At 39.7% G+C, this 25635-nt stretch overlaps 1 protein-coding gene across 1 annotated transcript; it reads left to right on the top strand.

Annotated features, from left to right (window-relative positions):
• The first annotated feature begins 18373 nt into the window (after positions 1-18373).
• Positions 18374-19303, top strand: LOC118855380 (olfactory receptor 5AK2-like). Its single transcript, XM_036765470.1, has one exon. The coding sequence runs from the start codon at positions 18374-18376 to the stop codon at positions 19301-19303; it is 930 nt and encodes a 309-aa protein (XP_036621365.1).
• The last annotated feature ends 6332 nt before the right edge of the window (positions 19304-25635 follow it).

Genomic DNA, 25635 nt, shown 5'->3' with positions numbered 1-25635 from the left:
AGAGGTTTTGGGAAAGAGATAGTAAGTTCTGTTCTAGACATGTTGAGTTTAAGATGAACTGGACATCCAGTTCAAAATGTCTGAAAGGCAGTTGGAGATGTGAGATTGGAAGTCAGCAGAGAGACTGGAGCAGGAAAGGTAGATGTAAGAACTGTTACCATCAAGATGATAATTAAATTCATGGGAGTTGGTGAGATCACCAAATATAGTTTAGAGGGAGAACAGAAAAGGGCCCGGGACAGAACCTTGAGAGACATCTATGGTTAGAGGGCATGATCTGGAGGAAGATCTAGCAAAGGAAACAAGGGAGTGGTCAGATAAGTAGAGAGAGGGGAGAAAGCTGCTTTCTTCACTTAAACACAACAATAAAAATGTTACTATATGACATAATGTAGAGTCCCCCAGAGCACTCAAGTCTGTCTAAAGTTCTCCATATATACAGCACCCTGATCGCAGAGGTCTGGAGCAGTTTCTCCATCCTTACAATAGGTCTTTATTAATTGCCTACTATGGGATACAAAGAAAAACCAAAGACAGTCCCTGATCTCAAGGAGCTCACAGTCTAAAAATGGGAGAGACAGCACACAAACAACTATTTACAATCTCAATATAAGATAAATTAGACATATTAGCTTTGGGATATGCAGCTCTCCCTTCCAAATCTCAGGGATTAGGGGCACAGTGCCCTTGCGATCTGGAAAATCTGAATGAAAATTATTGGCCATCCCTTAGTACTAAAGAAGAAGTCTGAATGATTACGGTATTAAAAGACAAAGTATGTTGATACTATACAATACTATTCATATATTTTATGCGTTTCTGAGTTTGTTAACTTCTTCTGTGTAATTTGCTGGCCTTCACGTGTCATCTGCAGCTTCCTCAAAACTAAAATTCTAATTTAATTTCTTATGCCAAAATTTCTTATGTGAAACCACAATGGAAAAAGTCACAGTGTAGAAGGGATAATTGTAATCACTCTAGGCCTGTTACAGGGAAGATGACCACTTTATATGGGTTCCAAGAGCACTCCCAGATCTACAGAATTGGCTACCCAGCATCTAAAAACATTCAAATACTATGAACTTGGCTCATTTCCTCTTAGATCTATGTACTATGTCAAAAACATGTGCCCTGAGAGTGCAGCAATTTGTCTAGGACATGTTCCATCCAAGAAGCAAAGATTTCCCCATTTAGAGGATAGAGGGTCTTCCCTCAAGCAGACTGCAACTTCCACTGAGTCCCACAGAATAATGTTGTTAAATGACTGAGGGTCTGCTCCTATTAACTATTTGCACAGGATGCCCACTTCTTAAGGACTGTGTACACACCAGTCCATCGCCTGGTAAAGGGGCAGTGCTTCTGAATCACGAGCTGTGAAACAGAATGTTGTCCTTCCCCAAAGGCATCTTACATCGACCTTATTCATCTCACCAGGAAGACACTGTATTTTCTCACTGTCTCCTGGTCAGAAAGAGGAGGAGGAGGGTAATAACAAGTTCCCAAACCATACTATGGACAGTTATCATTCTGGAAAGCAGACTGTACCACTGTTTCAGGCAATTTACATAATACATAATACAGTAGCCATTTCTCCTTAATTCTTACTTTCCTTAGCTCGTTCACTATGTCCCATCAAAGGTTTTCAGTATACTGTAGGGCTCATATAATACCATAATCATCTATCAATAGGTTTCTCCCTACTCCAAAAAAAATAGTTTTTGGTGGTCAAAAACCATGAAATGGCATCAGACTCTAAATGAATAGCCTAGCGGGACTATTTAGCCCATGACTCCAAATATCCCTATGGAAAAAAAATGTCATTCAAGCAATACAGAAAAAATCATCAATAACAAATGGGCCAATTCAAAATATCAATCTTCTGAAAAGACAAGTCTGGCCTATAATAGTGACACCAGAGAAATGTGGCTTTGAAGAGGAAAGGTAAAGGGAGGGGAAGAGGGAGAGGGGAAGTAAGAAGAGAAGAGGTAGGGGAGGAGAGAAGAGAGAAAGAGAAGGGAGGAAAGTAGGGGAAGGAGGAGGGGAGAGGCAGGGGAGGAGAGGAATCAAGAGGGGAAAGGAGAATGAAAAGAGAGATAGGGGAGCTTTAAGAAGTTTTTGCATTTAAAACAGATAGCGAGGTAGACTTAGAATGATGTAGTTAATACTAATGTCAAAAGGAAGTCTGGGGCACGTCTGTTTTTGAGAAAAAAAGCTGTCACTGAATTGTTAGCTTTGACCATTTGTTTTTCTGGGGCTTAGGACCTTCCTTAGTTCTAAGAGAAGCTATTTCTCTAAGAGTTCTGAGATAGCAATTACATATTTTGAATGACAAGCTACTGAACATTGAAGCCATTGGAGAATGCCGTATGCTTTAGTGAGGTGTATCTGAAGAATGGAAGAATTCAATCATTTTAGGTTAATAACTGAGGGAAAGTGTACACCAGAATTGTCCCATGTTATGGGACAAACATATTTGTCTGCTCACAAACCGATGAGAATTAGGTAACCTTAAGCTAAGGCTGAGTAATTCTCAGAGAGGACTCAGAATCTGAGTGAAAAGATAGGAATGACAAAAGGACAGATTTCAGAACTGTGTTAAACTCTCTGTACCGCCACCTGTCTCTGAGAGGCATTAGTTCAGACAAGTGATAAAGAACTTGTGGCAGACATCAGAGAAGTTGCCCAGCAGATTGCCTAATACGGCTGAGATATCAAATCCACTGAAGAATTAGTCAAGTACGGTCGGTCTACAAGTAGAAACCCTCATCCAACCCAGATGTAATGTTCATCAAAGAATTTTTATATACAATTTCTTAGGCAGAAAGATGATATCAGAGTTGACAAACTGGAGTGGTGGCATCCCAGTCACATGGACTTTTCTCACTCATATGCCTCCTTGCCAGGTTTCTGTAAATGTGCTCATACTGCCCCCCACAGATACTGAGTGTTTCGTTGGGAGAGTGTGACCCAGGTTAATTGTGGATTTTCTGTCTTGATTATCCCTGCATTTACTTTAATTCATGAGTACCTGGGATGTCATTATTATTACTTTCCCCTTATGGCTAAATACATAATTATGTTTAAGATCTAAATGTGTCATCATTGGGAGTGTCTTGTTTTATTTAATGGAAGTATATCACTGAGGAGCCTGAAAACTTGAAAGGAGAAGTATATTCCCCTCCACAGACTTACTCTGGGAGGGTCTGAGTGTAATCTTGTGGTAGCCTTCCTTCCTTCCCTGGAAACCTCAATTTGCTAGCTCAAAGGCAGGCTGGAGTGAGTGAACCAGCTCAGAAAGTGAATCCATATGCCTCATGTTAGAGATGTGGGATGCTACATGGTAGATGATCTCCCCCACACACTAATTTCACAAATAATCCTGTACAAGCCCCCCAAATGTAGCATAGGTGTCTTCAGGCCTCCACGGAACTCTGGGATATGATGATACTAACTGTGTTTTTTATGTTATTTTGGAGCCCCACCCAGCATATTTTCTCATAGACAAAATCAGATTGACCCAGGAAATCTTCAGGAAAGGACATTTAGTGAAAACATAATAGCTAGGTAGATTAAGGATAGCGAATTAACAGTAACCTCCCACACTGACTGGATATCTGAAGGAAGTGGGAGTGTCAGTTCCTAATTAACTTCTTGATCTCAACAAAAGAAATGACACATATTAAGTCATTCACAAAAAGCTATTTGCATCAAATATGGATCATAAGCTCAAGCACACCAAACCTTCTGGTATTGAATTTCCTATGCTGGAAGGTGTCAGCAAGAATTACATCACAACAAAATGGGATTTAGAAACTCATCTCCGGGGCAGAGCCAAGATGGCAGCTGGAAAGCAGGGATTTGCTTAAGCTCTCCCCCACATCCCTCCAAACACCTGTAAAAATGTCTCTGAATAAATTCTAGAGTTGCAGAACCGACGAAATAGCAGAGGGAAGTAGGTTTCCAACCCAGGACAGCCTGGATAGTCACTGGGAAGGGTCTATCACATGGTGCTGGGGGCAGAGCACAGCCCAGTATGGCAGGAACAGACTGGGAGTTGGGCAGAGCAGGCCTGAAGGCCATGAATCATTGATTATGGCAGTTACAAGATTTCTCAACCCACAAGTTCTAAAGACCACAGAGCAGGTTAGTGAGAAAACTCCTGGATCAGGGTGAGGCGCAGGTGGAAGCAGTCTGGCCCCAGGCCTAGGGATGGCAAAGGTGGTGGGGCAGTGGCAGCAGCCATAGCAGGAAGCTCCTGTGGCTGCTTCCAGAGCTCCAGCATCAGCTGTTTCAGGAGTCCCTGGCTCACACACTGGGAGGAATCAAGCAGCAGATCAGAGTGGGAGTGCAAGGAACACAGAGAGTGCTTTGCTGGTGCAGAGGCAGCTTTGCCATGCTTGGACCTGGGTCACAGTCCTCATCGGTGGTTCTTGGGGGAGGAGGAGCAATGCTGTGGCAGAGCTTGTGGTGACAGTGGAGTAGAAGTAGCTCTGAAAACAGTAGAGAAGCCCCTAAATCTTGGGACAAAGTACTGTGTACTCTACAAGCCTGACAAAAAGCTCAAGGGTCAAGTAGTTGGATGGGAACATGACCAGGCCACAAAAAGGACTCAGACTCACACCATAGAATCTTGTTTTGGTGACAAAGAAGATTAAAACATACAGCCAGAAAAAGTCAACAAAGTCAAAGAGCCTACATCAAAAGCCTCCAAGAAAAATATGAATTGGTCTTTCAGGCCATGGAAGAGTTCAAAAAGGATTTTGAAAAGCAAATAAGAGAAGTAGAGGAAAAAGTGGGAAGAGAAATTAGAGTGATGCAAGAAAATCATGAAAAATAAGTTGATGACTTGCCAAGGAAACCCAAAAAAATACTGAAGAAAATAACACCTTAAAAAATAGACTAACTCAAATGGCAAAAGAACTCCAAAAAGCCAAATGCCTTGAAAGGCAGAATTAGCCAAATGGAAAAGGAGGTCCAAAAGACCACTGAAGAAAAAACCACCTTAAAATTAGATTGGAGCAATTGGAAGCTAGTGACTTGATGAGAAATCAAGATATTATAAAACAGAACCAAAGGAATGAAAAAAATGGAAGACAATGTCAAATACCTCATTGGAAAAACCACTGACCTGGAGAATAGATCCAGGAAAGATAATTTAAAAATTATTGGACTACCTGAAAGCCATGATCAAAAAAAGAGCCTAGACATCATCTTTCAAGGAATTGTCAAGGAGAACTGACCTGACATTCCAGAACCAGAGGGTAAAATAGAAATTGAAAGAAGACACTGATCGCCTCTTGAAAAAGATCACAAAAAGAAAACTCCTAGGAATATTGGCACCAAAAATTCCAGACTTCCCAGGTCAAGGAGAAAATACTGCAAGCAGCCAGAAAGGAACAATTTGAGTATTGTGGAAACACAATCAGGATAACACAAGATCTAGCAGCTTCTACATTAAGGGATCGAAGGGATTGGAATACGATATTCCAGAGGCCAAAGGAACTAGGATTAAAGCCAAGAATCACTTACCCAGCAAAACTGAGTATAATGCTCAAAGGAAAAATATGGATTTTCAATAAAATAGAGGACTTTCAAGCTTTCTCAATGAAAAGACCAGAGCTGAATAGAAAATTTGACTTTCAAACACAAGAATCAAGAGAAGCATGAAAAGGTAAACAAGAAAGAGAAATCATAAAGGACTTAGCAAAGTTGAACTGTTTTGTTTACATTCCTACATGGAAAGATGATGTGTGTAATTCATGAGACCTTTCTCAGTATTAGGGCAGTTGAAGGTAATATATGTGTGTGTGTGTGTGTGTGTGTGTGTGTGTGTGTGTGTGTGTGTGTGTATAAAATCAAATGAAGGCATGAGAGAGGAATATATTGAGAGAGGGAGAAAGGGAGAGATAGAATGGGGTATATTATCTCATGTAAAAATGGCAAGAAAAAGCAGTTCTGTAGGAAGGGAAGAGGGGGCAGGTGAGGGGGAATGAGTGAATCTTGCTCTCATCGGATTTGACCTGAGGAGGGAATAACATACCCACTTAATTGGGTATCTTACCCCACTGGAGAGAAGGAGGAAGGAGACAAAAAGGGGGGATTATAGAAGGGAGGGCAGATAGGGAGAGGAGGTAATCAAAAGCAAACACTTTAGAAAAGGGACAGGGTCAAGGGAGAAAATTGAATAAAGGGGAATAGGATAGGAAGGAGCAAAATATAGTTAGTCTTTCACAATATGAGTATTGTGGAAGGCTTTTGCATGATGATACACATGTGGCCTATGTTGAATTGCTCGCCTTCTTAGGGAGTGTGGGTGGGAAGGGAAGAGGGGAGAGAGTTTGGAACTCAAAGTTTTAAAAGCAGATGTTCAAAAAAAAAGTTTTTGCATGCAACTAGGAAATGAGATATACAGGTAACAGGGCATAGAAATCTGTCCTGCCCTACAAGAAAGTAAGGGAAAGGGGGATGGGGGAGTGGGGTGACACAAAGGAGGGCTGACTGGGGAATGGGGCAATCAGAATATATTCCATCTTGCAGTGGGGGGAGGGTAGAAATGGGGAGAAAATTTGTAATTCAAACTCTTGTGGAAATCACACTGAAAAGTAAAAATATTAAATAAATAAATAATAATCTAAAAAAAACAAAAACAAAAAAAAATTCTGAAAACCGAAGGAGAGATTAATAAATTTGAAAGTAAGGAAACTATTAAACTAATAAATAAAACTAAGAGCTGGCTTTATGGGGAAAAACAATAAAATGGATAAACTTTTGGTTAATTTGATTTAAAAAAGAAAACCAAATTATCAGTATTGAAAATGAAAAGAGTGAATTCACTACCAATTAAGAGGAAATTAAAGCAATAATTAGGAGCTATTTTGCCCAACTGTATGCCAATTAATCTGACAATCTAAACAAAATGGATGAATATTTACAAAAATATAAAATTTCCTAGATTAGCAGAAGAGGAAACAAAGTACTTAACCCTATTTTATAAAAAGAAATAGAACAAGACATCAATAAGCTCCCTAAGAAAAAATCTCCAGAGCCAGATGGACTTACAAGGGAATTCTACCAAACATTTAAAGAACATTAATTCTAATACTATATAAACTATTTGGGAAAAAGGCAAAGAATGAGTCCTACCAAATTCCTTTTATGACACGAATATGTTGCTGATACATAAACCAGGAAGATCCAAAAAAGAGAAATAAAATTATAGACCAATTTTTCTTATGAAAATCGATGCAATTTTTTTAAATATTAGCAAAGAGATAACAATTTTATACCATGACCAGGTGGGATTTATACCAGGAATGGCTGGCTGTTTCAGTATTAGGAAAACTATCAGCATAATTGACTATGTCAATAACAAAACTAGCAAAAAACATATGATGATCTCAATAGATGCAAAAAAAAAAAAGCTTTTGATGAAATACAGCACCTATTCCTATTAAAAACACTAGAGAATATAGGAATAAATGGAGTATTCCTTAAAATGATAAACAGTATCTATCTAAAACCATCAGCAAGCATTATCTGTAATAGGGATAAGCTAGAAGTACTCCCAGAAAGATCAGGGTTGAAACAAGGATGCTCAGTATCACCATTATTATTCAATATTGTACTAAAAATGTTAGCATTAGCAATAAGAAAAAATTAAAATAATTAGAAATGGCAATGAGGAAACAAAGCTATCACCCTTTGCCAGTGATATGATGGCGGACTTAGAGAATTCTAGAGAATCAACTCAAAAACTCTTGAAACAATTGACTATAGCAAAGTTTCAGGATATAAAATTAACCCACATAAATCATCAGCATTTATATATACATATATATATACATGTGTATGTATATATATAGATATACATTACCAAAAAAGCTCAGCAGCAGGAGATAGAATGAGAAATTCCATTTAAAATAACTGTAGACAACATAAAATATTTAGGAGTTTACCTGCCAAGACAAACTCAGGAACTATATGAACACAGTTGTGAAACACTTTTCAAAGAAATAAAGTCAGAGCTAAACAAATGGAAAAAATATCAATTACTCATGGGTAGGTCAAGCTAATATAATAAAAATGACCATTCTACCTAAATTAATTTACTTATTGAGTGCCATACTAATCAAAATACCAAAAAATTTATTTGATAGAGCTAGAAAAATTATAACAAAATTCATCTGGAAGAACAAAAGATCAAGAATATCAAGGGAATTAATGAAAAATCTGCAGAGGAAGGTGGCCCAGCTGTACTAGATATGAAACTACATTATAAAGTGGCAATTATCAAAACTATTTGGTACTTGCCTAAGAAATAGTGATGGATTAGTGGAATAGGTTAGATAAACAAGAAATAGTAGTAAATAACTATAGTAATCTATTGTTTGATAAACCTAAAGACTTCAGCTTCTAGGATAAGAACTCACTATCTGACAAAAACTGCTGGGAAAATTGGATTCATCAATATCTCACACCCTACAGCAAGAGAAGGTTAAAATGAGTATATGATTTAGACATAAGGGATGATAGCATAAGCAAATTAGGAGAGTAAGGAATAGTTTACCTGTTGGATCTATGGAGAAGGGAAGAATTTATGACCAAACAATCAACAGAAAACATTATGAAATGCAAAATTAGCAATTTTTATTGCATTAAATTAAAAAGACTTTGCACAAACAAAACCAATGCAACCAAGACTAGAATGAAACCAGAAAGCTGGGGAACAATTTTTACAGCCAGTGTTTCTGATAAAGTCCTCATTTCTAAAATATATAGAGAACTGAATCAAATTTATAAGAATACAAGTCATTCCTCAGTTGATATATGGTCAAAGGATATGAATAAGAAGTTTTCAGATGAAGAAATTAAAGCTATCTATAATCACATGAAGAAATTAAAGCTATCTATAATCACATGAAGAAATGTTCTAACTATTGATGAGAGAAATGCAAATTAAAACATCTCTGAGGTACCACCTCACACCTATTAGATTAGCTAATATGACAGAAAAGGAAAATGATAAATATTGGAGAAGATGTGGAAAAAATTGCAACACTAATGCATTTTTGGTGGAGTTATGAACTGATCCAACCATTCTGGAGAGCAATTTGGAATTACACCCAAAGAACAACCAAACTGTGCATACAAAAATATTTATAGCAACTCTTTTTGTGGTGGCAAAGAATTGGAAATTAAGGTGATGTCCATCAATTGAGGAATGGCTGAATAAGTTGTGATATATGAATGTAATGAAATATTATTATGCCATAAGAAACAATAAACAGGCAGATTTCAGAAACACCTCGAAAGACTTTCATGAACTGATGCTGAGTGAAGTGAGCAGAACCAGAAGAACATCGTACAAAGTAACAGCAACATTGTGCAAAGATTAACTATGATAGACTTAGCTCTTCTCAGCAATACAATGATCCAAGACAATCCTTTGTGATGGAAAATGCTATCCACATCTAGAGAAAGGATTATGGAGTCTGAATACAGACTGAAGCATACTATTTTCACTTTTTTTATTTGTTTTTTCTTTCTCTTGGTTTTTCTCTTTTGTTGTGATTCTTCTTTCACTGCATGACTAATGTGAAAATATGTATAACATGACTGTATATGTGTAACCTAAATCAGATTGTTTGCTGTGTTGGGGAGGGGAAAGGGAAAAGAGGGAGGGACAAAAGTTTGGAACTCAAATTTTACAAAAATAAATGTTGAAAACTGTCTTTATGTGCAATTGAAAAAATAAAATACTAATACTATACAAAAGAAAGTTAAAAAAGAATAATGCCATTAGCTAATCAACATAATACTGTATTAGTTTCATCTTTTTTATGGGTGGGAAAACCAAAGTTCAGAGAGTCATACAGGCATAGAATGTTAATTTTCGCAGGGACCTTAGTGAACTTCCAGTCCAACCTTCTCCTTTACAAAACAAAAAAGAAATGGGTCCAGGGAGGAGGACTGACTTTATTAAATAAATGAATATAATCTGCAAAATGGCTCTAATGGTATCCAGAGCACCTGCTTCATGGGATTCTTCTGAGACTCAAATGAGATAAGATATGTAAAATTTGGGGGGAATTCATGCCTGTAATTCCTGCTAATGGAGGAGCTGAAGCTAGCGGACTCCCTGAGCTTGGGAGTTTTGAGATGAAAGAGAGCTAACACCCATAGAGTATCCACACTAAATCTAACACCTTCATGTTGAGCCTTCAGGAGCAGGGGACCACCCTGGCTGCCTAAAGAGAGGTGAAGTGACTCAAGTCCACAACAGAGCTGGTCAGAACTCTGTGCTGCTCAACAGTGCAAATGGACATAACGTTAATGGCCTTTGCAACTCCAGCTCAGGTGAGATTGGGTGATACAGTCTAGGAAGGAGAGGAAAGGGAGGGAAAAGCAAGAGAAAGGGAAGGAATATCTTGTATATTATATATATGTATGTGTATATATATATAATGTATGTTATATGTATAATGTATGTTATATATATATATAGTTTTCATTCATCACCACTGATGTTTCCATTCTCTGACCATGACTTGGTGCTGGCTTTCCTGATAATCCCCACTGACTCACTATTACTCTTTGGAGAACAAAAGATTGCTGCTTGTTCTAGCTCCCCTATCTACCTAAAGACACTCAGACTGATAACCTAATCCAATATTTCAATGGTCATTATTTCTTTCCTGCTCTTGGTCACCTTCCACTATGCTAATTTGGGTTCAAATTCTGTTCTTCCTTCTCAAATCTTTATTTTCACCTCAAAGCCCTTCTGCCATTCATTCAGGAAAACACTGTTGAGAGAAGTTATTATTTTTCTATTTAATTAATAATTAATCATTAGTATCTGGATCTAGGGTTTTTTTCTGTTTTTACTTCCTTATTCAGGAGCCAGTCCTTATAGGTCGGTCAGTCTCTGAGAGACAGGGCCGAGGATGAGATTGGCCTAATTCTCTGGGAAAGCTCTCCTCAATCTTGAGCAGGAACCCATTCAACTAGGAGAGTTTCTTATTAAAGTGTAAATCGAATCTAGTCTGGGTGAATTCCAGTCCTAAAGCATTAGGCTTTTTCTCTAGCAAATCCCCCCATTTTTCAACTTGAGTGATCTGGGTAGAAATGGATTATTTTGTCCAACTAGCTAGAGGCAGCTGAGTCTTGTTATAAAGCCACATTCCCAGCAAGAGGAGCTAAAGACTTTCAGCTTCCCTCCTCATTTAAAAATCTGCCCTCTCATTGATTGCTCACCAATCAGGGCTGATAATTGCTTGTCAGGGGCACGCACTTTTCCAAAGGCATTTAAGCGTTCTATTATCTCCATGATTTGTCTTTGAGAGAGACCACTAACCATCAATATATTGATTATTTGCTAGCCTAATAAATAAATTATCAATTACCCAGAAACTCTGTCTCTCTCAGATTTTTCATTTGTCTCACTATGTATTTTCTAATAATCCAGATAGCAGAGATAGACCACCAACGTTTTTCCTTCTCTAATGAGAGAAAAACCAACATGTACTTTGTGAATACATAGGTTGTATTTTGTCATGGCAGAAATTCAAACATTATGTGTCTTCTACAAGTCACTGCCCAAATCTCCTAGCTCTCTATGCTGGCTCAGTCCTTTGTCTTCCTGTTAGCTTCCTTTTCTAAATCCTTTTAAACTTTATTTCACATGAGGTAGGGGCTCAGTCATTTACTAAGAGTTCATACTATCATGGCGAATCACATGATCCTGACTTGAAGAAAACCTAAGGCAATATGATAAGTGATTCAAACCTTCTGCCAATAATCAGATTTAAATGAGGAACATTTAAAACTTTAGCTAATACTATCCCAAATGAACTATTTCAGCTTGTCATCCAAACACCATGTCAATATATCAGTAAATCAATGACGTTATCAATGTGGGAATGTGTTCTAACTAAACACTCACCAATTGTCTGCTGTGTTCAAGGAACTGGAGGGACAAAGACAAAAATAAAATGTTCCTGACTGCAAGAAACATGTACACTATCGGTAGTTTCCATTCCTACCACCAATTAATGTAGTCACAGGAGACCCAAACACTTTGAGTGAATTAATCAATCAGTCTGCGTGGCATGGGAATGTTATAGAAAATAATCATATTGCCCACCAAAAATGCATATTAAGGATTCAGAGAAATGAGTTCATACACAATCAGCTTACTTGTTCTTTTTATATCAAAATGTCCATTCTTAAGTGGCTATATTCATAAAAAAATAAAAATTCAAAAAGACAAAGGACTGATTTTATACAAAATGTGACTAAAATTTGAATCCTCAGTCACGGGCCTTGAGGCCACAGGTTCCCCAGCCCTGGAGCCGTCGCTATCACATTTCCCAGCACATCATAGACACTTAATAAATGTTTTTTGATTTTTGATTTATTACTACTTAGGGGACCATGAATGAGTCAACAAACCTCAGTTTATCCAACTGTAAAATGAAAATGACATTCCTGGCACTGCCTCAGAAGGTTATAATGAGGAATATGTTTAGCCAATCTTAAAACGCCATGTAAATGTGATCTGCAATAATGATTATTATTCCTGAACAATTCTTAAGTAATTTGAAAACAGCTACAACTCCTCGGGGAAGCTCAGCTTGAAGTCTTCAGGAAAGTAGCTAATGATGACTGTTTCACCAGAACATTCTTCATCCCCTGGGACCAGACATGCCCAGGAGAGCAGGTCCCAATGCCATCATGTTGGCTTATGTGTGTCCACATTTGGAAGACCTGGAGAGATGCCATCTTAGGATGGCAGTCAGCCTGGACCTGGTGGAAGCAGGGGATGCCAGAGGGAGATTGATTCTTCTGAAATGAAGACAGTTTCCCACTATTTCCAATGAATTGTAGATGTTTAATATCTTGGAAAAGAAGGGCAAGGAGGATGGGTCGGTGTCAAAGAGACAGAGGAGCTGGTTCTAAAGCTGAACAGAATCCTCTCACCCCCAGAAAAGGCACAGAGAAAAGAAAGTAGGAGGCTCTGCTGAGGGTGAGTGAGTTAAACTTCTTGAGCTACCAACTGACCTGCTGGGGAGTGGATACATTGCCTCTGGGAATTAGAGCTCTTAGAATCTACAACTAAAGGGTCCCTATAGGGCTTTTCATCCATCCTCTCCAATTTGCAGGAAAGAAACTGAGGCAGCTAGGAGGCTCAGTGCATGGAGTTCCAGACCTGGACTGGAGAGGAACTGAGTTCAAATTTGCCATCACACTGCTAGTAAGGGTGTAAGGTCAATTGAACTCCATGTCTAGAGATCTATGCACTGAGCCACCTAACAGTGTGACACTGGGCCACTGGGCAAATCACTTAATCTCTGACAGCCTCAGTTTCCTCATTTTTAAAATGAGAATAGAGTACCTACCTCCCAAGATTGTTGTGAAGATAATGTGAAAAAGCACTTTTCAAACCATATGATAGAAGAGAAGAGGGAAGTGAGTAAGAATTTATACAGTATCTACTATGTGCCAGGCACTGTGCTAAGCACTTTACAAATACTATCTCATTTTTATAATGACATAAAACACTATATAAATACTAGGTATTATTACAATTGATAATTCAAAATATGAATATGCACTAAGTAACATCAGGGCCTTTTCAGTTCTAAATCCTATGTGCAAGGCATGGTGCAAGGCATCAGGGATTCAAAGGTTAAATAATATTTAGAACCCTGTCTTTAAAGGAGTTTGCATTCTGCCATTGTTCATATGAGGCTCAAATATAGCAGTCAGTCGGTCACTAAATATTTATTAAAGTCCTACTCTCTGCTTGGAACAGATTAATGACAGAAGGTCGTGGATAAGGTAAAGCAAATGGGAGATTTAAATAAAGTAGTCTAGAAAAATATGATGAGGGAGAAGTGACTTTCAGCCTGGGATGTTAGGGTGGGATTCATGGAGGGTGTGTTTCCTGAGCTATGAACAGCAGAGACACAAGGATTCTAAATGATGATGGGAGAAAGTATTTCATTTCAGGCATCAGAGGCTTGTGTATCTGCATGGAGGAGGGAGATGGGACAGTCCATTTGGGGAACAAACAACGGAGCTATTTGGCTGGGATGTAGCATGAGTTAAGGGGATTCTGGTGAAAGGTATCTAGAGAGGTAGTTTGGAGCCAGAGCCTTCAATTCCAGGCTTGTTGTACATACCCGCCAGAGGCAGGAGGAAGCCACTGGATGTCTTTGAGCAAGCAAGTGACACTTTGGGGCCTGGGCCTTAAACAGATTGTTCTGGCAGCTGGGTAGGGGACAGATTGAAGGTGCTGGGTGCTGGAAGCAAAGGAAACCATTAGCAGGTTATAACAACCATTCAGGCTGGGGTAATGGGGTCTACACTGCACCAGTGGAAAGAAGAGGATAGAGATAAGGGGTTCTAGACATAGAACTGACAGGACTCAACAACTAATTGGACATAAGAAATGAGAGAATGGGAAAAGGATATCTTGAGATTCTGAGCCTGAAAGATGAGGGGGGATTGGGATGACATAGATAGGAACAGGGAAGGTGGGAGAAAGGATGGGTTTTTTAGGGAGCAGAGCCAAGGTTGAAAGTGGGATCACAGAGTCCTGGCATTAGAATGAGAAGAGATTGCAGAGTCCTTCCAGTCCAATGCTCTCACTTTCCAGATGAGGAAACTAAGGTCCAAAAAAGTTAAGTGACTTACCCAGGGTCACACAGTAAATAAGCATCTGAGTTGGGATTTGAACCCAGGTCTGCAAGTATCTAGGCCTGGGACTCTATATACTCTGCTATGCTGCCTAGAAATACTTTCACCTAACCTTCTATAAGTCACTAACCTCTTTAGACCCAGCTATTTTAGGACAGTAACTGGTGTAAATGCATTTGGGACCTGGAGGTGGTGTGGGGAGGCAAAAATCACTAGGCTAGCAGAGGAATGGCAGCAATTGGGTGGCAGTCTGACTGTGGGTACAATCACTAAAGCCTGAGGTTGGAGCAGCAATTGTGAGGCAAAGGTGACCAGCAGCCTAACCACAGCTATAGGTACAACCACCGGGACCAAGATAAGGCTACAGGTGAGAAAAGAGCAGGTCCAAAGAGGCCCGTGAGGCCTGAAACTCAGAGATCACAGACTCCAGACTGACTTGGGAGTGACCTAGAACCCACCCAGCCCAAAGTGTCAGTGACCCCAAAGCCCCAGAATCTCTGCCTCATTAAGGCTCTTTCTCTAGACCTGAGTTTCCTGGTCTGACAAATGAGGTTTGACAAGGTCGCTTCTGAAGCTCCTTCCTGCTCTCAGTACGTGGCCTTGAGGCTCTGACTCCACATCCAGGCCTCTTTATTTGCTCAATAGACTCAGTGCTGCCCTTGTATTTCAGAATCAGGACTTTTGGAGTCAAAAGAAAATCACAGACCCTGGTCCTAATGGCAGACATACCTTTCTCTTAGTGGTTTCAACATCCCTTGGGCAAAGTACTGGGAAATAGTGCAAAGAGCACTGGGCTGGGTGTCCGGACACATGAGTTCCCCTTCCGTGTCTTCAGTTGACTCAGGGCTGAGAGCACAGAGAGGGTTACTGTGACTTTGGACAAGTCACCTGACCTCCCCAGGGCCCAGCTTCCTCATCTGTGGCCCAGAGGGGCCGGGAAGGCCAGCTTCCATGTTATATTTCATCTGGGCCATTCTACATCCCATGGTTTAGGGGCCCTTCATTCAACTCTAACATTGTATGTACTGAGGATCCTGCCAGCTCTAGCCTTTAGACTTGGCTTCCTTAGATTCTGCCAGCTCTGAAATTCTGTGCTTCTCTGAATACAAATGCCCCTTCCAAACTCATTGTTTCCATCTATTCAGAGCTACCATGCCAGAGTGGTTAGAGAACAGGCCTTGGAAAATGGACAACTTGGGTTCAAGTCTTACCTCTGACACATACTCGTTAAGGGACCCTAGACAAGTCACCTTACCCTCTTGCTCTCTGCAACTCTCCAAAATTACCTATTGTGGACAAAGTGTAGACCTGCATTGATAGAGGGAATTTTCTCACCTGGGCTTCCCCTAGCCTGATTAAATCACAAAGCCCATCCCTAGTCAATCAACCAGCCTTGATTAATCCCCTACTGAGCATCATCTGTGGGAGTAACTTGTTTTAGAGATTTGGGGGACTTTGCCCTGTGAGCAGAATCAGTGCAGAAAGTGGACTGAGTTGTATTTTCTATTCTCAAACTAGAAAAGGAAAGGCATAATGAGGGCTCTCCCCCATTCAATGCTGCCTTCAGGGGACTGCACTCTTATTCAGCTGAGCCCTCCCCCCATCCCCTTGCTGCCATTGCTTAGAACCTAAATGTTGGGCCTCTTCCGTGGGAATAGCCTTCCAAGCCAGGTTGCCAGGTCCAGGGAAATCTACTCCTTGTTTTCCAGACCTACTTTGTTTCTTCCTCAAAAGGGCTTTATCTACCATGATCCACCCACCCCTCCCTAAGCGGCCCCAAATGACTTTTACATTCTAAAAGTTCAACCTTCCTGCAAAGGGGGAAAGGGAGATCTATCATTTAATGGTACGGAGATCCAACAGATAATCTGATCTAAGACAGTAGTCACATCCTGAACAAATGATCCCTGATTAAAATAAGCACACCACTTCTTAGGGGGACTACAGTGAAGGGGGAAAATCTAACTGTAATGTATAATTCCTTGGTGTAGTTGCAAAAAAAAAATAATTTCTGGGTCTGGGGCAGCAAGGAGACAGTAGATAGAGCACCAAGCCTGGAGTCAGAAAGACTCATCTTCCTCTCAAAAAAAAAAAAAAAAAAGATTCATCATCCTGAGTTCAAATCTAGCCTAACACACTTACTAGCTGTGTGACCCTGGACAAGTCACTTAACCCTGTTTGTCTCAGTTTCCACATCTGTAAAATGAGGTGGAGAAGGAAATGGCAAACCACTCCAGGGTCTCTGCCAAGAAAATCCCCAAAAGGGGTCACAAAGAGTCAGACGTGACTGAGAAATGACTAAGCAAAATTTCTGGACAAGCTCTACAGATCTCCACTATATAGGCCCGTAGTTCTGGTGTAAGGTCCATTTACTATCCCTCCTCAGAATCCCAAAATCCATAAGAAATGTCTTGGGTGTTGCCGAGGCCATTGTAGTATCCAGATGGGGCAGAGATTCTGAAAAAGATTGCCTAATCACAGACTAGAGATCAGAGAAGACAGGCTCCAAAGCAAGAACAGCAAGGTGAGAAATATATTTAAGGAAGTGAGCAAGCCTGGTGAGCAGAGTGCTGGGGTTCACATCTGGCCTCAGACATTAACTGTGTGACCCTGGGCAAGTCATTTGACCTTTGTCTGCCTCAGCTTCTTCATCTATAAAATGGGGATAAAAATCACGCCTACCTCCCAGGGTTATTGTGCGGATCATCTCAGCGCATGGGAAGAACTTTGAAAAACTTAAATCACTTTATAAATACTAATTATCACTATTAATATGGACATGGACAATGTGGCCATTTGGTTTGCTTTGTCGTGAATATTTGTTGAAAGAGGTTTGTCTCTTTTTTTTTTCCTTTACTTTAGAAGTAGTATGGGAGAGAAGGAAAATAAATGCTTGCTAATTGGGAAAAATTAATAAAGAATAGCATAAGACAGTGGGATTTAGAACTAGGAGAGGCCTTAAAAAGTCTGACTCTGTCCCTTTATAGGTGTGGCCCCATTCCAGCTGCAGGCGTGGCTGGGGAGTGTAGTTTTCCCAGTCTGAAAGAGGTAGGGCAAAAGATTAGACTATCTGGGATCTGTGTAAGGACTGGGAAGCCAGAAGTGTTGGAATCTGCCAAGAGGGGACACAGAGGGAGGAATAATGGGAATGGTTGACCTGATGCCAAGGGAAGGACTTGGCTTCCCCAGACTGACTAGAATAAAAGGCAGCTGGAACCTTGCCTTGCCTCCTGATCCACTTAGGGAGTGATGTGCTAGGGCACAACTTCCTCCTTGCATAACTGTCTACCTCACAAAGCTGTTGGGACTTGGTGAATGTGACCACTCTCCATTTTCTCTTCCTTTCTCAGAAAAGATAATATTTGTGAATTCCTTAGCACAGTGTCTGACACATAGTCAACACTATATAATGTTTATTCCCATTCTCCTTCCTTCTTCTCCCCTCCCTTATTTATCTTTGTTACAAGAAAAGGCTCATTGGACAGGGGAGGGATGATGGATATGTTCATAAATGAAGTTAATATAAAAATGAAATATCAATAAAAAATTTAAAAATTAAAATAAATTGTCATAGCAGGAAACTAAAAGCTATTTTCATTCCCACTTGTAAGTGCCTATAATCTTATCTCAGTCTTTTCCTTTGTCTCTTTCATCTGCAGATCTCATGCTAGCCATGACACAGGGAAATGGTACCATAGTGAGTGAATTCATTCTGCTGGGATTTTTGGTTCAGGAAGAGGTGCAGTATGCCCTTTTCCTTGGGTTTCTCATCATCTACATAACATCTGTAATGGGCAATGCTGGCATGATCCTCCTCATCAATATTGATTCTCGCCTTCACACCCCCATGTATTTTTTCCTCCAACACCTGTCCTTTGTTGACCTGTGTTATACCTCTGCTATCACTCCCAAGATGTTACTGAACTTCCTGGTATCCAACAAATCTATCTCCTTTTCAGGATGTGTGTTACAGTTAGAGGTTTATGGAACCTTTGCCGTCACTGAATGTTACCTTCTGGCTGCCATGGCCATAGATCGGTATGTGGCCATCTGTAAACCTCTGCGCTATCCAATGATCATGTCCCGAAGAGCCTGCATACAGCTGGTGGCTGGATCCTATTGCATGGGTTCTGTGACTGTATCCACCCAAGTTGCTTTTCTCTTTTCCCTATCCTTCTGTAACTCCAACATAATCAATCACTTTTTCTGTGATGCCCCACCAATCCTTGCACTTTCCTGTTCCAGTGTTAATATTAATGTCATGATGTTAATTCTCATTTCGGGCCTCACCCTGTCAACCACTATGATGGTTGTCTTCTTCTCCTACACACACATCCTATCTGCCATCTTGAAGATGCACTCTGCCACAGGGAGATACAAGGCCTTCTCCACCTGTGCCTCCCACCTGACAGCTGTCACCATTTTATACGGGACTCTTCTTTACATGTATTTACAACCTTCTTCCAGTGAGTCCCAGGAGAACAATAAAGTAGCCTCTGTATTTTATGGCATCATGATCCCCTTGCTGAACCCTCTAATCTACAGCTTAAGAAATAAGGCTGTCAAAGAGGCAGCGAAAATTCTGGGGAAGAGTTGCTCATGATTCAGGCCCTCTATTTCCAACAGCTCAGTTCAGAGAAGCATCTAGGCAAATACTATCCTGCCTCCTTTTTTAATAGATAGGCAACATCTCAACTTGGGGGACTGTGACAAATAAGGGGAAAAGTTGCAAAGATCCAAACAGAATTAACCTTCTAATAACCTAAAAAAGTGACCAAAGAATCTTCAAAATTCTTAATATAATTATAATAATAACCTTATTGAGGGACATAATGGTAATGGTAGTGGTTCTGGCTTTCTTTTATCTATCACTAAGATGCTTACACATTTTTGAAAGGCATGGGGGACTCAAGACACCGAGTATATCAATGTAGAAAACTCCCACAGGAGAAACTGTCTCCAGTGACCTCATCTTATGCAGAAGGTCCACTTGTGACATGTGTGACAGTAATAGTACGGCAGACGGTTTCTGGGGAACGCTGAGGGGTTTAGTGACTTTTTCACGGTCACACAACTGGAATGTGTCAAAGATAAGACTTGAATGCAAATCCTCCTCACTCCCAACTATGGCCTAAAAGCTCCTATGTGACTGATTTAGATCTTCTGAATAACCCTATTAGATAGGCAATATAATATTATTTTCTCCACTTTACAGGTAAGGAAAATGAACAAAAGAAATATCAAGAAAAATAAAATGTTTCTGGGAGGTCACAGAGGGTTAAATCTGGCAGGGATTTTAGTGATGATGTCATTTTACAGAGATAGAACTTAGTCCCAAAGAGAGGAAATGACTTATCCAAGGCAATGAAGTTAACTCATGGCAAGAGACATTGACTGTCAAGGTCCAGACTACCGGCAGAGTGTCCACTCGCGGCATGCAGAGAGCTGCACGGTCCACCCAGAGACATGAATTGTGAGGGCTCAATGAGCTATTGAATTGTCACCACCACCTGCCACTCAACATGAAGCAAGACTAGAGACGCTAATCCTCGATGCATTTACAAAGATGCATTTTGATGGTTCACTAGGTATAAAAAGGCCTTGATATCTCTGAATTAGTCAAAGACATTTCAATTAGGATCAACGGGAAGCCCCTTTCGATTGGCCGATAGACTTGTTCACTTCCCATGGATCTTGTCCAGAAGGAGTCGCTAGCTCAGCGCTGAGGAGAGAGCTTTGGAGATTCTGATAATGGAGGCGAAGTACAACCATCGAAGGCTGAGAAAGAAAGACGGCATTTGGAGAGAGAAGAAAGATAAGGTAGGACTGAGCTGTGGTAGAAAAGCGAAGGGCTGAGAAAGGCCGTCGGGTCTACAGGCATCTTGGACTAACTCCTCCAGTGACACCCGGCTCTTCAAGAACAGAGGGAAGCTCCAAGAAAAGCTCTGCTCTTCCCTCCATTTCCCTAACCAAGGTTTGTCTATTAAGAGATACTGTATTCCACTCTGCCGGTTATTTTTACAAACATTTTCAGGAAAACGAATTTTGCCTCATCTTCAAAGAATACAGAAATAAACATAGATGTCAAACCTCTCCTTATTTTCCCAAAGAGGGCTCAGAGTGATTAGGTTGGTATCCGTAACTGTTCATTTAATATAAACTCCCTAAGGCAACAGAGGGGCAGTTATATGGTGAAGTGGACAGAGCACAGGACCCAGAGACAGGAAGATTTGGGCTCAAATCCAGCCTCAGACAATTACTAACTGTGTCACCCTGGCCAAGTCATTTAACCCTGTTTGCCATAGTTTCCTCTTCTGTAAAATGAGCTGGAGAAGGCAATGGAAAAACCATACCAGTATCTTTGTAAGTCTAATGCTATAAAGATCAATATTGCGTAGAAACCAAGAATGTAATATCTAGGAATCAAGGTGAGCTCGATGTAGTCAAATGAGAGATTGAAAGATTAAGCATCAACAGCGTCAGTGAACTTAAATGAATGGGAATGGGTGAATTGAATTCAGGTGATCATTACATATACTTCTGTGGGCAAGAATCCCTTAGAAAAAATGGAGTAGCTCTCATAGTCAATAAAAGGGTGAAAAAAACAGTACTGGGAAATAATCTCAAAGATGACAGAATAATACCTGTTCAAATTCAAGGCAAACCATTCAACAGCACACAAGTCTGTGCTCCAACCACTAATGCCAAAGAGGCCGAAGTTGATCAGTTCTATGAAGGCCTACAACATCTTCTAGAAATAACACCCTCAAAAAAAGCCACATTTATCACAGGGGATTTGAATTCTGCAGCAAGAAATCAAAAGATAATTGGAATAACAGACATAACCAGATGGTTAATATAGAAATCAGATTGATTAAATATTTTACAGTCGAAGGTGGAGACGCTTTCTATACAGTCAGTTAAAATTAGACCTGAAGCTGACTGTGGCTCAGATAATGAGCTTCTGATTGAGAAATTCAGACTGAAATTGAAGAAAGCAGGGAAAACCAGCAGATCATATAGGTATGAGCTAAAAAACATCCCTTATGAATATGAAGTGGAGGTGATGATATGATTTAAAGGATTAAATCTGGTAGACAGAGTGACTGAAGAACTACGGACACAGGTTCACAATATTGTACAGGAGGCAACAACAAAAAGCATTCCAAAGAAAAAGAGCAAAAAAACCAACTGACTGTCTGATGAGCTTTACAAATAGCTCAGCTGGAAATCCATCACCTCCACTGTCTTATCGTTAGCAATGTTTCCCAAGGCCCACTGGACTTCATTCTGCAGGATATCAGCAACCACACCGTCATGGTTACCGGTCATATGAAGATCTTTCTAATGGACTTCTCTTTGTGTATTCTTGCCATGTCTTCTGCTTCTGTTAACTCCCTTCCATTTTTGTCTTTTATCATGCCGAATTTTTACATGAAATGTTCTCCACTCTTAGGCATAGATCTCAAGAAGATCAGTAATAAAAAGAAAGGACATATATATATATATATATATATATATATATATATATATATATATATATATATATATATATATATATACCTAGATATTTGTAGCTGCACCTTTTGGTATGGCAAAGAACTGGTAACAAAGTAGATGCCCATCAATTGAGGAATGGCTAGTACATAAATGTAATAGAATATTATTATTAAGTAAGAAATGATGTGTGTGATGAATACAGAGAAGCATAGGAAGATTTGTATGAACTGGTGCAGGGTGAACTAAGTAGAGCCAAGAAGACAATATACATAACGAGCACAACAATGTAAATAGAAAGAAAAATCACAAAATAATCAAAAGTGAAAGCTGCAAAATTACAGAGTAAGCTTGGCCCCAAAGACACATAAAGAGAAAATACCCTACAGCCCTCCTTTACAGAAGTTTACAGTGTAGGACACTATGTTGTTAGATTTGTTTTCTAAGTATCAATTGGTTTTGCCAATCTATTCTCATCTTCTTTTTTCCTTTTTAAAATAAATTATTTGTTATAAGGAATGACTCTCTGGAAGAAGAGATAAAGCAGAAAATTCAGGTCATAGAAAAACAAAAGATATCCATAAAATTTTATTTTCTAAAATATATTAGTAATTCCAGATGACTCACCAGCCTGGATCCCTACACAATTCTTGGACCTCTCACTATTTCCTGGGTTTATAGTAGTGTTCGGGGTCAATATATATTCAAGCCTTTGACTGAAGCTCTAATTTAGTCTTTCATATGACAAACCAGTTCAACACACAAAATCATCACTGAAAAGAACTTAAGGAAAACAGATGATATGGCCAATCAAGGCAATTAAATTAATAACTTATATTCCTCCCCCATACACACACTCCCAACTAAGTATCCCTCAAGTAGTATTACTATTCACTCCCTATTAACCAATCTACTTCTAAAACACAACAGGAGAAATATATAGTTCACTCACAGAAAGATGTCAGCCTAAGAACTAGGAGCACTGAAGTAAGCATCGTCACTTCCATTCGGCATGTGAACTAGGAGGCATGGTAGAGAGTGTTGTGGCTTCCCTTCAGGACAGAAATTGTACATTCACTAGATCTCAGAACATAGGTGCCGCATTTTATTCTCATCTTTTTGATAGCTAATGTCATGTGAGCTCCCCTTACTCTTCAAAACATGCAGCCTTCTAGGAGATATGTGTCCTGAAATTAGGATGGGTTTAATTAATCAAACTCCTAATGTTTAACTGAATGACATCCAAGCTAGACCTGAGCTACTGAGAATTCATCTGGGCAATACCTGGATCCCCCCAGTTCTCTGCCATAGTTCTAATTTTCAAATTATTAATAAGGAGGAAAAAACAAAGGAGACTATCTGAGGTATCTATCCAGGAGCTCTATTGAATGTACAATTTGTTCCTTTCTTCATAGCTTTTTGTTCTATTGATCTCCCTGACTGTACACCCTATATTAACCACCTTTCACAACATAAGATTTGTCTGATCACTAGGATACCACCAAGGGTAGATCTTTATTCAGAGTGCTATTCTCTGTCTCTGTCTCTGTCTCTCTATCTCTGTCTCTGTCTCTCTGTCTCTGTCTCTCTGTCTGTCTCTGTCTCTGTCTCTGTCTCTGTCTCTGTCTCTCTCTCTCTCTCTCTCTCTGTCTCTGTCTCTCTGTCTCTCTATCTTTGTCTCTCTTTCTCTCTGTCTCTGTCTCTCTGTCTCTGTCTCTCTCTGTCTCTCTGTCTCTGTCTCTCTGTCTCTCTATCTCTGTCTCTCTGTCTCTCTCTCTCTCTCTCTCTCTCTCTCTCTCTCTCTCTCTCTCTGTCTCTGTGTGTGTGTGTGTGTGTGTGTCAATCTCTCTCTCTCTCTCCTTACCCTCCAGGCTAGATCTATTTGCCCCATCAACATTCTAGGATATTCTAAGGGGTAGGTGGAATTTCTTTTTAACTCTCATTGGCTTAAGCTCATACCATCTGTGTTGCCCTTTTTCCATTGTTCGAAGGGCAGGAATTTAAAAATACTTTGAAGGACAAAGCAATGCCAATTGACATAGTATACCTTTCATTCATAAGGCAAAGAAAATAGAGATAAGTTTCATTTGCTGTAAATATTATTTATTAATTTAACATGTTATTTAAAAATAAAATTACCCTTTTTTTCATCAACCGACATATTTCTTTCTAGTGTTGATATCCTTTACTTAAAATGGAAATAACAAACACAGAGGTCAAGAACCAAGACCCTTTCATGGAGAAGACCCCAAGGTCTCTCCTCCTACAGCATTATCTCTCACCAGATACTATTAGTTAAGAAGGCACTAAGACCCCTTAAGAGTGCAACTGAAGATGGTGAGGTGAAGCTAGTAGGATGAAGCTAACTTAGATCTTTTGAAGATGGCACCAGTTTGAACTATGTAGCCAATAAATAAAGGTTCCTCCTAATCATAGCTAAAATTTATATAGCACTTACTATGTGCCAGGCACTGTGCTAAGCACTTCACAATTATTATCTCATTTGCTCCTTACCACAACCCTGGGAGGTAAATGCTATTCCTATCTTACAGAGAAAGAAACTGAGGCATACAGAGGTAAAGTGACTTGCCCAGAGTCACATTGCCAGTGTCTAAGGCCTGATTTGTATTCAGGTCTTCCTGATTCTAGGCCCAGAGATCTATTCACTACTCCAACTAGTTGTCCATGTTAATTATGTGGTTAACAGACCAGAACCAGTTACAAAATCTCCACACATACTCCTCAAATTCTCCACGTCTTCATGATTTGCCCAAAAGCATTTCCTCAGCATCGAAATATGTATGGATTCCATACAAGACATACTTTACATATGCCAGACCCCTGTTACACTTATATTTTCTTTAAATAAATGTATGCTAATAATAATAGCTACCATTGATACAGGGACTTAAAGTTTGAAAACCATTTCACATTTATCATATATATCATAACATATATCATATCATATATCACAATAACCTCATGAGTATGATGAATGAAAAATCCAAAAAAGACAGAATTTCTGAGTAATTAATAATCAATTTATTAATTAGGCTATACATCAATCGATAAGTTGATGGTCAGCAGTTTCTCTCAGTAACAAAAGACAAATCTATGGAGAGCCTGAGAATCTTAAATATTTGTGTGAAAGAGAATGACCCTGACAAGTGAAAATCCACCTTGATTGGTGGGCATTTCATGAACAGGTGGGCTAAAAGTCTTCAGCTCCTCCTGCTGAGAATGTGACAGGATTATGAAACTCAGCTGCCTCTAGTAATCTGGATAGGAAAATCCATCTCCACCCAGACCACCCTGACTGGTTTTCTCCTTCATGAGCTGGGTCACCCTAAACTCTATTGGAGAATACAAGGACAGGGGTTCCTTTCCCAGGGTCCCAAGGACTTGCCCAGACTGGATTCTGTTGATACTCAAACAGAA

Source organism: Trichosurus vulpecula, chromosome 6 (genome assembly GCF_011100635.1).
Source record: "Trichosurus vulpecula isolate mTriVul1 chromosome 6, mTriVul1.pri, whole genome shotgun sequence".
Lineage (NCBI taxonomy): Eukaryota > Metazoa > Chordata > Mammalia > Diprotodontia > Phalangeridae > Trichosurus > Trichosurus vulpecula.
This window is presented reverse-complemented; position numbering and strand designations above follow the sequence as displayed.

Coding starts and splice junctions, on each gene's coding strand:
- LOC118855380 (XM_036765470.1), top strand. CDS start 18,374: ATGACACAGGGAAATGGTACCATAGTGAGTGAATTCATTCTGCTGGGA.